This window comes from Phacochoerus africanus, chromosome 8, assembly GCF_016906955.1.
Source record: "Phacochoerus africanus isolate WHEZ1 chromosome 8, ROS_Pafr_v1, whole genome shotgun sequence".
NCBI lineage: Eukaryota > Metazoa > Chordata > Mammalia > Artiodactyla > Suidae > Phacochoerus > Phacochoerus africanus.
Genome location: NC_062551.1, coordinates 110,450,982 through 110,464,473, shown reverse-complemented (window position 1 = coordinate 110,464,473; position 13,492 = coordinate 110,450,982). Strand labels below are relative to the sequence as shown.

Genomic DNA, 13,492 nt, shown 5'->3' with positions numbered 1-13,492 from the left:
CATGATAATAATTTCTTTGTTTTGGTTAGCAAATAAACACTGTTTTAAGCAATATATACTAGGTATATCAATACTGTAAGCACCACGTAGTTGATTTGGCACTGTAACCACTTTACTTTTTAAAAAATATCAACATTTTCAAGTCAGTTATAAAGTTAAAATAAAACCTACCTTCATATTCAGAAAAATAGAGCAATATTCTTATGACTTTTGGATCATTAATATGTTAGGTGAACTATTTGAAAATATTTCTAAAAGAGAAAAGATAGATCCTTTCTAATTCAAGGAGTTAAAATTAATGCAGTATAGAGTTAACAATGATTTAACATTCCAAAAGGGTCTGAACACATCACCTAAGCAATATACATACACAGTTCACACATGCAAACACTGTAAATCTTGAAGTACGTTCTAGTTTACTACACAGGTTATTTGTATATTAATTTTAGAACTAATTTCATATATATATATATAAAACCTCATCCCACAGCAATAAATTAAGGACAAATTAAGTACTCTGAAGTAATAGATTTTAATAGTTTCCCCCATTAGAGCCAAGTGGCTTATGAAATAAGTATGTGCTTCTAAATGATAATTGGTACTTGTTGCTTTTTGCCAGGGTAACATGAGGAGATAGTAGCTGATGCTATTCAACTTTACCAAGACTTCTGAGAATATCAAACTTAAACTCTACAGAGGCCAATTTAATATATAAATTGTACAAATAGAAAAATCTTTTTAAGGAGAAGAGGAAGTTTTGCTTTGTGTTACGTAACAGAAGAAAAGTACTAAAGGAAGAAGATCTAAACCAAATTTCTCTGAATTTACTATTATTGTTGATTTATTATCAACAAAAATGGTAATCCATGAATGCTGAAGGTACTAAGCTTAATTCTCTGAATTTTATGTTTTTATTTATTTATTTATTTATTTATTTTGCCTTTTGTCTTTTTAGGGCCATGCCTGCGGCATATGGAGGTTCCCAGGCTAGGAGTCCAATCGGAGCTGTAGCTGCTGACCTATACCACAGCTCATGGCAATGCTGGATCCTTAACCCACTGAGCAAGGCCAGGGTTGGAACCAGCATCCTCATGGATACCAGTCAGGTTCGTTAACCACTGAGCCACGATGGGAACTCCTGAATTTTATGTTTTTAAATCACGATCATTCTATGCAACCTTTCAAAGTGAAAGCTCTCCCCTTTAGTACTAAAAACCCTGCATTTGAACTAAGGGGTTACCAGGCTCTACCTTACTCCTCTCTGGGATAACATGCTTAGAGCAAATTTAAATCAAATAGGGAATATTTCAAGTTCCCACCTATAAAGTAAGAGGCAGACAAAAGCAGACCCTTGGTTTCCAAGGCATAGAATATTAAAAATATAAATGGTTTCATTTATCAATTTTGTGTTATTTGTGAGGGAACTGGGAGAAAAAACAAATTTTAGAGGGTTTTTAAAAATCCTGATTAACTCAATTTAAGTGATTGGAGGGGCAAATCATTTAACAGTGTATGTAAACACTGAACACAGCAGGATTCTCTCCAGTTTCCTATTTTTCAAAGAAACTGCCTTAAAAGTTAAGACACCATGAATAAAAACTCAACAAAAAAGAAAGTAGTCTTCACTAATTTAAAATAAGGATTATGCTAAAAGGTCACAACTCATTAAAGAAATGGATATTTTTTAATTCAGGTTAGCATTACTTAAAGTATTGGCTATTATAATTCAATGAAAGTCTGACAATGATCTAAGCTTAAAGTCCAGGAAATAAAGGGGAAAATATACATGCCTAAATTCTCAAAACTGAAGAAGCACCAAGCCAACAGATAAATCAACATATTTACAGCCATGTTAGAACACATTTGTTTAGAAATTTTAAAATTAATAATTCCGCATTTTAATGCTGATAAATAAATCATATAAACTTATTTTTTAAATCACTGTTTTCAAAATCAACAGTGCATTTCATGTTTCCCATCCCCCCGCCCTATAACCTATGGACTTTTTCAGATTCAAACATATAATTAATGAAAAATATTTCTAAACCTCTAATTATTATAAACCAGGGAATATTTACTATGTCTAAGATCTGTGACAAAATCAAGACACAGAAGTGAAGCTTTGAAGAGATTAATGATTAATATTTCAAATTCACCATGGATCATTAATACTACCTGTAAAATTATTTTAAAAGCTAAAATAATGGTACTATTACTATGATGACAAAGACGACAATTTATTAGACCTGACTTGAAGCCAGGAACTAATTAAGCACTTTACGTGATCCAATCCTCAAAACAGTAAGAGGTGGGTATTAAGCCCATTTTCCAAATAGGGATAACTGAGGTACGAGGTTTAAAGAATTCGTCAAAGGTTACAAAACTCAAGAACCAAACCCAGATTTGTCTGAGTCCAAACTACATGTACTTATCCCACAGGCTACAATATTTCCCTACAAAACAAACACCTAACAGAATATTTTGTATAAAACTACTATAATCAAAAAGCAGGGAGTTCCCATTGTGGCTTAGTGGAAACAAATCTGACTAGCATCGATGAAGAAGTGGGTTCGATCCCTGGCCTCGCTCAGGGGGTTAAGGATCTGGCATTGCAGTGAGTTGTGTAGGTCACAGATGTGGCTCAGATCTGGCGTTGCTGTGGCTGTGACGTAGGCTGGTGGCTACAGCTCCAACTGGACCCCAAGCCTGGGAACTTCCATATACCACGGGTGCGGTCCTAAAAAAGAAAAAAACAAAAACAAAAACAAAAAGTAGGGCAGGACCTTACATCCCTGTAAGTGTTGCTCTTTCTCAAAGGAATTATCATAAATAAATAATAACTTTATGTGGACGAAAAAAATTACAAATAACTAGTTTTGCCAAAAAGAAAACAGTATGCTAACTAGGCCATATTTTAAAGAACATATTTAGTGATGAAATAGCATACTCCACTTTTAATAAAATATTTACACATTTATATACAAATAGACCAAAAATAAAAGGCAGTAGGTTGTCCTGTGCTAAAGAAGTAGAAACACATAATTTTACCACATTTTAAAGTATAGTAAGGTTTGGAACCTTGAGGACATTATGCTAAGTGAAATACACCATTCACAAAAAGACAAATACTGAACACTATATGATTTCACTTCCATGAGGTATCTAAGTAGTCAAATCCACACAATCAAAGTAGAATGGTGGTTACCAGGGGCTGGGAAAGGGAAAGATGGGAAGTTTTTTCATGGATAGAGTTTCAGTTTTGCAAGATGAAAAGGTTCTGGCAATATGGTACACAACAATGCTTAACACTACTGAACTGTACACTTAAAAATGGTTAAGATGGCTAAAAAAAAGATTTGGTACCAATACATAAAACAGCCATGAACACCATTCATCATAGCCATACATCAGTAGACTAGTCCTGCTGCCCTTATATAGTAGCTACTAGTCACATGTGACTATTAAAATTTACATTAATTTTTTTAAACTGAAACTTTATTTCCTCAATCACACTAGCCACAGTTCAACTGCTCAACAGTCGCATGTGGCTGTTGAGGACAGCACACACAGAGAACACTTTCATCACAGAAAGTTCTATTAGAGAGCACTGGCTCAGAGTGCACAAAAACTGACTCATATATATGAGAGCTTGTACTCAACAGAAAAATGTGTGTCATTAAGGTGGCATTTCAAATCAGTGGGGAAAGAATTATTGAATAAAGAGTGTTGGGACAATCTGCTAGCTCGGGGGAGAATAAGGAAGGATTAAGGGAATAAAGCTAAATCCATATCTCAACTCTTAAGACCATACAAATTCTGAATGAATCAAAGATTTATAACTTAAAGGGTAAAATGATAAAAGTACTAACACATAAGTCTGATTATTAAGATAGGGCTTTCCGAACAGAATAGAAGCCCAGAAGACAAAAGTAAAAGACTGATTTTTTTTTTTAAGGAAAATAAAAACTTTTAGGTGAATAAAGCCTGGACAAACTGAAAGAAAAGGGGAGGGGAGTGTGGTGTCTTAATCTATTAAAAAATATAATTCAGTGGGGAAATGGTAAATTTAAAGTGCCAAAATACACATGAACAAATTGCTCAATTCCACTTATAATTTAAACACTCTATTAAAAATTATGTTTTTAACCATCTGATGGCAAAGATAATTCTCAGTGTTAATGAGAATGTGGGAAAATAGGCACTAATGGATGTAAAACCTGATTACTTACAACTTATTCAGAAAGTAATTTTAGAGTATTTATCAAAAATCAAAAGGAACAAATAATATTTAAGGGTAGAATGACAGAGTCTAGGATTGACTTTAAAATAACCTGAGGCATGAAAAACCTACCTGAGAAGGTTGGTGCAGATATAAATGAAACAAAAGTGGGCATAAATTGATAGTAGCAGGATGGTAGGTATGTGGGGGATTCATTATACCACTCTATCTTTGAGTATGTTTGAATTTTTCCAAAAATTTCTTCATATTATGCGCACTCTTTAATCCAGAAATTCCATTTCTAGGAATTCAGCCTACAGTTACTTTGGCTAAGCACACAACAATTAAGCACAAGGATGTCCTGTGGGGCAATAAAAGTAAAACCTGGAAACCACCTCAATTCCCATTTGAGGACTGGCTGAGTAAATTATGCTTATTTGAACACAATAATATCACATAGCTTTAAAAAGTATGGAGGTAAATTATATGAGAGAGATTATGGAAAAGGGACATGATCAAGAGCAGAACAATAGGTAGAGTTTGACTGTGTTTAGTAAAAACAAAATCAAATGTGGATTTGTGAAGACACATGCCCATGTTCATAACAAATTTCTAGAAGGATGTGTGAAAATTTTAATGATGGTTACATCTGGCTGGGCAGAGGGGTGGGGGAGACTGGAAATCTGTGAGGAGGAAACTTCTATTTTTTTCCAAACATTTTTTATACTGTGAATTATTTCTTGCATGTGAACATACTGTATTTATTACATTTTTACTAATAAAAACAACTAGATTTCTTAAATCTTTCCTCTATTGAGATGACTGTAATTCACTTAGGAACTGTCAATGTTTAGGGTCAACGTTGGGAGGAGCTCATCTCAAAACATATTTAGGTTTTACAGAGCAGAGCAGATGAGCCCTGGTTCCTTTACTGTGGACTTCAACTCAGGGCTCTTACCACAGAGATCTCAGCCCTATGCTGATCTGAAAGTCTAACATTATATCAAAATAACTGCTCTAAAGATGTAAGAAAGATCCTTCCTTGGTGTTAATCAAGTAATCAATGATATTTATTAAATATATATGGGCCTGGTCCTGTGGGGGATACAGAGCAAAGGATAATAGTCTTGTTCAAGATTATGAGATGTTCATAATCTCACAGAAGAAAAAATATGCATGCAAGGAACAGAGGACAATTGATGTCATGCAAACACATTATGTGCTAAGAAAAGAAGTCCGTGTGGGTATGTAGAGTAGAGGTTTATGACAGAAATGAGAAGGCAGATTTGATCTTAACAGATGAGTTGGATTTAGACACAGTGGGGAGAAAATTACATAATACTGCTAGAAAATGCACAGAAAAAAAATGAGATAGTAAGACTTAATATGACCAGAGATGAGAGATAGGAAGAAATATAAAATAAATAAGAGTAAGGTTCAAAGCAACATGTATTTTAAAAAACAGGCAAAACTTAAGATTCTATAAAATACGCAAAGGAGGAGTTCCCGTCATGACTCAATGGTAAAAGAATCTGACTAGGAACCATGAGGTTGCAGGTTCGATCCCAGGCCTCACTCAGTGGGTTAAGGATCCAGTGTTGCCGTGAGCTGTGGTGTAGGTCACAGACACGGCTCAGATCCCGAGTTGCTGGGGCTCCAGCAGAGGCCAGCAGCTACAGCTCCGATTAGACCCCTAGCCTGGGAACCTCCATATGACGAGAGTTCAGCCCTAAAAAGACAAAAAGATTAAAAAAAAACCAAAAAAACAAAAACGCTAAGGAGAGTTTTAATAAGCATTTGACAGTAATAGTGTGCAAGGCAGAGTAAATGACTTGCATTCTTTGCTTCTTTTAGGCTTGTTCTTCCAATATAAAAAATAAAATAACAACAGTATTTCAATACCTCACTTCCAGACCCAGATTCTAGTGGTCTCTTCTTCCTTGGTCCAATAGCTGCAAGAGCAGTGAGATTAGCATCTCTGTGCTGTATCTGTGCGAGCTCCAACTGTTGTAACTAGAAGATGGAATTAAAAAAAAAAAAAAAAGATCAATGTTTACATACAGCCACGCTCAGAGGGGGAAAGAAACTGATCATTAAGCCAATGGGCTTAATGTTCTCTGTTCTTTATCAAATATGTGACAGTGTAAAATAAATATCAGATTTCCCTACTAGCCAAGGGTACATCATTTCCTGACTCCCTTCCCCTAACAAGCTATAGGCCTAAATCTCTAAATAGAAGCAGCAGAATCTAGGCAAGAAAGAAGTACAGAACAAAAGAAAAAGAAGACATCTAGAGCTTTACCTCTCCTTAGTTTAAGCACAGAAAGAAATGCCTGAAGAATAAATTGGAGGAAAGTGGCCAAATTATAGTCCAACTTTTCAGATTAAAGAAAATTACAGTTGACCCTTGAACAACAAATGTAGGGGCTGGTTAGAGACACTGGCCCTCAGTCGAAAATCCATGTGTAACTTATAGTCAGCCTTCCATATCTGAGGTTCTTCCACACACGTGGATCTGCACCCATTTATACAACCGATGGCGGATCGTGTAGCACTACAGTAGGTACTTAGTGGAAAAAAAATTCATGTAAGTGGACCCACGCAGTTCGAGCCTTTGTTGTACAAGGGTCAACTGAACTTAAAAATAAAGACAGTTTCTGTATACGATAGAAAACAGTTCTATGCTGAATGGTTTATAAAGCACTTCCTTAAAATTAACTCTTTAACACAAACACATTGAAAGGTACATATTAATTGCTGTAATAACATAAGAAAATTATACATATACTTCGTGTTTTTTTTTTTTAACCAAGGGAGACAGTGAGGCTCTAAAAGGTTAAGAAAACTTCATAAAAGTCACACAAATAAGTGGTAGAAACTGAACTCAGAAACAAGTATTCCCATCATAAACATTTTCAATACATCACACTTTCTTATGGATTTACTCTATCTTCTTGTCAAAAATTGAAAGTGAGTTAATGTTGTTTTGTTGTACAGGGCTATGTCAAAGATGATCCATTAAGGTAGATAAATTTAAGATATTAAAGCTAGAAAATAAATGCATGAAAGATAGCATCATTTCACCAAGGCAAGAAGTATACAAATGGTATTCTTTAAAAAAAAAACAAAGTGAAAAAGTCAAAATAAAATATTACTACACAGGTCCTTAAGCTTTTACAGAAGAAAAACAATGTTCAATTTTCATCAAAGTCTCATTACTATGGAGGAAAAGGAAGAAAGAAGCTGGTACTGGTTTGCTAGATAAATATTCAAATAAGATCACACTGTTATAAGACAGTCAACTGAAAATAACCTATTGGTGAACCCTAAATATATACTGAGAATATTCTTTTAAAAGAGTGGTAACCAAGTTTTTAACATAATTTTTTTAAAAAAAGACTAGGTGAAAACAGGAAATAGTGTGTGTTGAAATAGGCAGTCTCAGAGAGATACAAAGACCATTTCAAATTATTTTACAATATTAGAGGGAAAAAAAAGAATAAGGCATAGATTATCAAGTCCAACAAAACACTTAACTAAAGAAAATGAGCTAGGAAACCACTTTCCATTTGATCTACAAATTACAGGGCAGAAATACATGGCTTAAAATTGTGTATTTACTTATATATAAATTGCTAGAAAACTATTCTCAGGAGTTGTAAACTATCTTTTGTTGATGTTAGTCTTTTAAATAAAATACACAGTTTTAGAGTCTGATGCTGTCACAATATAGAACTTCCAGGCAACAAAATACAATTTTAGTTAATCTACCCTGCAGCACAAATCAAACAATAAGCTATATTTTAAAGTCTTTCCCTGTAGAGAAATGACATCTGCAAGATAGTCACACCAAATAAACAATTTTTAAATTGACCTCTGTCATCAAATTCCCTTAACTATGTGATAAAATGTTTTCTTCAACTCTGCAAATTACACTTTGGTTTTCTGAAATCTCGCATACAATGCTTTAGAAAATTTTGCAAACATTTAATGAAAATAGAAACTGACCATAGTTTGGTTGGAGCGGTATTTATGTAAACTTTCTTAAAAACAATGTATTTTGGCCAGCAAAATGCAGAAAAACTAGGCACTTTAAACTGGAACAGGAGGATGTTCTGGGCATTAACGTGGATTTGGCATACACAGTGAGTAAAGATGTCAAGTAAACCCAGTTCAGTAGAAACAGCCATTGAATTAGAAGCTTGCTGGTGGAAACAGAATTGCAAATGACATGCTTATCTATTCAGAAAACCTCAAGGTAGTCACAGAAAAACAAAAACAAAAAACCTTTAGCAAGACTGCAAGATGCAAGGTCAATACACACATAAAGCATGTTTCTATATACAGTCAAGGTAAAGGTAAAGCTGGAAACAATTTTTTTTTTTAACTATTCCTTCATCCTTGAGCCTGTTTTTTTAAAATAACTTTTTTTTTTATTAAAGTACAGTTGATTTACAATGTTCTGTCAATTTCTGCTGTACAGAAAAGTGACCCAGTCATACATATATGTACATTCTTTTTCTCATATTAGTTTCAATCATGTTCTACTGCAAGTGACTGGATATAGTTCCCCTGTGCTATAGAGAGAGAGAAAGAGAGAGAGAGAGAGAAGGGTAGCAGGACCTTATTGCTTATCCATTCTAAATTTAATAATAGTTTGCATCCACTAACCCCAAACTTCCAGTCCCTCCCACTCCCCTTCTACAATCTTCCCAGCAGTTTCTGATTCCCTGGGGTTCCTCTTTGGTTCTCTAGCCAGAAAGCTGGGGCTTCAGTTACTTCTCTTTGTCACATAGTTCTGCAACTTTGTCCACACCTAGGGTCAAATAGCAAGAAAAAAGTGGGTGGGAGGAGAGCTAAAAAAGAGATGGCAAGGAGTTCCCATCGTGGTTCAGTAGAAAGGAATCTGACAAGTATCCATGTCAGACCTCTGGCCTCGATCAGTGAGTTAAGGATTCGGGGTTGCTATGAGCTGTGGTGTAAGTTGCACATATGGCTCGGATCCCGAGTTGCTACGGCTGTGGTGTAGGCCGCCAGCTGTAGCTCCGATTCGATCCCTAGCCTGGGAACCTCCATGTGCCACGGGTGCGGCCCTAAAAAGACAAAAACAAAAGTGGAGGGGAGGATGGCAACCTCACTGCTAGTTCAAGAGACAGTTTAAATTCTAATCTTCTCCAATTTGCCTACTATTTACTTTTCAAAGCCTTCAAATATCTGCTCCTTCCATTCTGTCTAGGTTTTATAGCTGTATTCAGTAGGAGAAATGGTATGGAATGTTTTTTCTCCATCTTAACTGAAACCTTTAAGAGCTAGTTTAATTAGAATTCTGACAAGAGACTTCTATTGTATTATATTCCTACTAGCATTTACTTCATAAATTTTCAGCCTACTTGCTTACCTACACCAGCGACAATCAACCCAATCCAAAAAGAGGCTTTGGGAGTTCCCGTTGTGTCTCAGAGGTTACAGACTCAACTAGTATCCGTGAAGATGAGGGTTCGATCCCTGGCCTCAATCGATCAGAGGGTTAAGGATCCAGCATTGCCATGAGCTGCGGTGTAAATCTGAGATGAGGCTCAGATGCCACATTGCTGTGGCTGTGGCGTAGGCTGGCAGCTGCAGCTCTAATTTGACCCCTAGCCTGGCAACTTCCATACGCCATGGGTACAGCCCTAAAAAGCAAAAAACAACAACAAAGACATGGTTGGCAGGTTCTCTTTTAGGGGTACCCTCATGTCTTCCTTTATGGCTAATGCAAAAGGAAGAAGCCTTCATCTCCCTTATCATAGTCTCTCTGATATTAAGAAGAGGTCCCCTAATTCAAGTCAGTGACCTCGAGGGTAACAGAGCAACTGTAGTTAAAAATTATTTTATCCTGGTATTTAGTACTTGTCTCTGTTCCTCTTAAAGTATAAGTGTTGTAGTACTGACTTCAATCAAGATCCAAAACACATTAATAGATTACCTTGAAGATCACATAAACTCCCAGAGGTAAAATTCAATAGAGGTACTTCTTAATGCTAAGCACATAATTTTCAAAAACAAAAGATATAGGAAAATAAAAACCAATAAAAACAGAAACCAAAAGCTTAGGTAGAATCAGAGGAACCACATGAAGGATAAATAAACCATTGACCTATAGCCAACTCCTTCAACAGATATAGGGACATATTTTATAGGAAGGGCTACATTATCTAGATAATTGTGGCACTGACATAATGGGAATCCAAAAATGTGTTTCTTTTTTGTGCTCAAGGAAGGCAAGATATGGGAAAAAATGTGGGCACATAGAGTACAAAAGACAACAGCAGAGCTGTCCTTCATTACAAATGATCTAAAAATATGCAGTAGTGTGTTATCTTCAGTTTGATTTTGTTACAAACTTTTGGAAAGTGATAAAAGGGTATAAAATAAATTACTGAAGAGGTAAGTTAATATCTCCCCAAAGCTTATGTGTGCTGTCCAATAACAAACACATTAGTAGCAAAGAAAGCTGCTAATGTCACCAAACAGGAAGGTTTGAAAGAATCTAAACAAATAAGAGAAATAAAGTACACTACCAAGTTTTGAATTCAGCATGCAAAGAATTAAGAATAATGTCCTACTTAGATTTCGCAAGTGTATATAGAGATAGAAATAAAGCCCAACCACCAAGCAATAGATATTTTTAAAAATATAAATTTAAAAAGATGTGCTTTGAAAAAATAATTGAGCAAACACTAAAATTCTCAGCAATGCTAAATTCTAAATTACTTCAATTTACTGTGGAAAGCAAGGTTAAATCCTAAAATATACCACAAATGCACCAAACTCTATTAACATGAATCTTAAACCAAAGAAGCAAAAGATTAAAATACAAGTTATAAAAAATCAACTCCCCTTCTCACATAAAGTCAAGGATACCACAATTGAAACACAGGATCCTTTTTAACTAAACCCTTAAAGACAATGATAAGCAGGCATTCTACCAAGCCAGTTATTGGATCTGATTAATTTTTTTCTCCTAACCATTAAGGCTAATACTTATGACTTCAGGACACTGGCCAGAACACCTGACATATTTGGCTTAAAGGTTTTTTTTCCCCCATTGATAATTTTTTTTAACTTGACATATAGTTGGTTTACAACATTGTGTTAGTATCATGTGTACAGCAAAGTGGTTCAGTTTATATACATGTATGTGTACATATATATATTTTTAGGTTATTTTCCCTTATAGGTTATTATAAGATATTGAATATTGTTCTGTGTGTTTATAGTTTGCCACCTGGGACACTTAAGAATTTGAAATGTTAAAAAAAAAAAAAAAGAATTTGAAATGTATACTCCAATGCCTTACCAGTCAGCCCTTCTAATCCATCCCTATCTTATAGGAAAACAATATATTCCACATAATAATCTCAATTAGATACATTTCCCCTTACAACCAAACATAACACTTGCTTTATGTATTGTTAAAATGAAAGATAATGTGCTACATTCATATTAGATTACAGAACTGTTTTCCCAGTTCTTACTTTTACATTCTTTTTTCTTCCCAACTTTCTTTCCAGGTCTTTGGGAAACAACAACAACAACAACAACAACAAAAACCAAACTAAAATCTAACACATCAGTTAGTTTTTGGAAACTGACATATTCATGGTCAATCTCAAGCTTACAATTAAAAGCTTGATGGCATCTTTTTTAAATGTTTCTATAGCTAATGTTTTTAAGCTACTGGTTTTCCCTCTAATACTTCACCTTTCCCTAAATTATGACAGCTCTGTAACATAAATGGGGTGTGTACTGTTACATTCATTTTAAATTTAAGGAAACGAGTAAGTTCAAAGAGTTCAAGTAACTTTTCCAAAGTGAAATCTAAATAATGTCTGGCTGAACCTAACATTCAAGACTCCTGCCTTCTAGTTAAATGCTATTTCTTCTACAATACACAACTCCTCTACCAAAAGGATAATATGTCTCTCAACACACACAGATCCTATGCTTCAAAATTAAAGATGCATACAACCTTTTGATGAAGTTCTAAAAAAATGTTATCTTTTCTATATATGGTACCCCAATCAAGAGATACAATAAACAAAGATCTCTTGTGAAGATATCCATTAAAAAAAAAAATTAGTGTAGCTTTTCTGCTTCCAAGGGAGAACCTCTATACAGCAGCTGGATGGTCACTGAACTATGCCAGTTCAAGATGCCAATTCTCGGACTGCCAAACCACAGTATTTTATTTGACTTTCTATGACTATTTAGTCAATGAGGAAATTAAAGTGATAGATTCTGGAGTTCCCATCATGGCACAGCAGAAAAGAATCCAACTAGGAACCATGAGTCTGTACGTTCGATCTCTGGCCTCGCTCAGTGGGTCAAGGATCTGTTGCCATGAGTTGTGGTATAGGTTGCCAATGAGGCCTGGATGCTGCGTTGCTGTGGCTGTGGTATAGGCTGGAAGCTGTAGCTCTATTCGACCCCTAGCCTGGGAACCTCTATATGCTATGAGTGTGGCCCTAAAAAAGCAAAAAAAAAAAAAAAGTGATTGATTTTAAAGGCCTCCTTTTGTCTAGCTCTAGGCCAATGATTCTAAGTGTGATCTCCAGAGCAGCAATAGCAAAAATAGAAATCTTCTGCAAATACAAATTCTCAGGTCTCATTCAGGCTTACTATATCATAAATTCTGGGGGTAAGACCCAGCAATCTTTTTTCTTTCTTTCTTTCTAAGGCCGCACCTACAGCATATGGAAATTCCCGGGGTAGGGGTCACATTGGAGCTATGGCTGAGGCCTACACCACAGTAACAGCAACACTAAATCCAAGCTGCATCTGTGACCTACATTGCAGCTTGCGGCAACACTGGGTCCTTAACCCACTGAGCGAGGCCAGGGATAGAACCCAAACCCTCATAGACACTGTGTTGAGGGGTTCTTTTTTTTTTTTGTCTTTTTGCCATTTCTTGGGCCACTCCCACAGCATATGGAGATTCCCAGGCTAGGAGTTGAATCGGAGCTGTAGCTGCTGGCCTACGCCAGAGCCACAGCAAAGCGGATCTGAGCCGCATCTGCAACCTACACCACAGCTCATGGAAATGCCGGATCCAGATCTGTAACCCACTGAGCGAGGCCACGGATTGAACCTGCAACCTCATGGTTCCTAGTTGCAACCTCATGGTTCCTAGTCGGATTCGCTAACCACTACGCCACGATGGGAACTCCTATTGGGGGGTTCTTAACCCACTGAGCCACAACGGGAACTCCACAATTTGTCTTTTTTATTTTT

At 35.8% G+C, this 13,492-nt stretch overlaps 1 protein-coding gene across 1 annotated transcript in view; it reads right to left on the bottom strand.

Annotated features, from left to right (window-relative positions):
• The window catches only part of TAF4B (TATA-box binding protein associated factor 4b), a 113,587-nt gene that overhangs the window by 16,582 nt on the left and 83,513 nt on the right, over positions 1-13,492 (bottom strand). Inside the window, exon 14 of the mRNA XM_047794010.1 lies at positions 6,122-6,232. Coding sequence (XP_047649966.1) covers positions 6,122-6,232 — 111 coding nt within the window. The remainder of the gene's footprint in view (positions 1-6,121; positions 6,233-13,492) is intronic.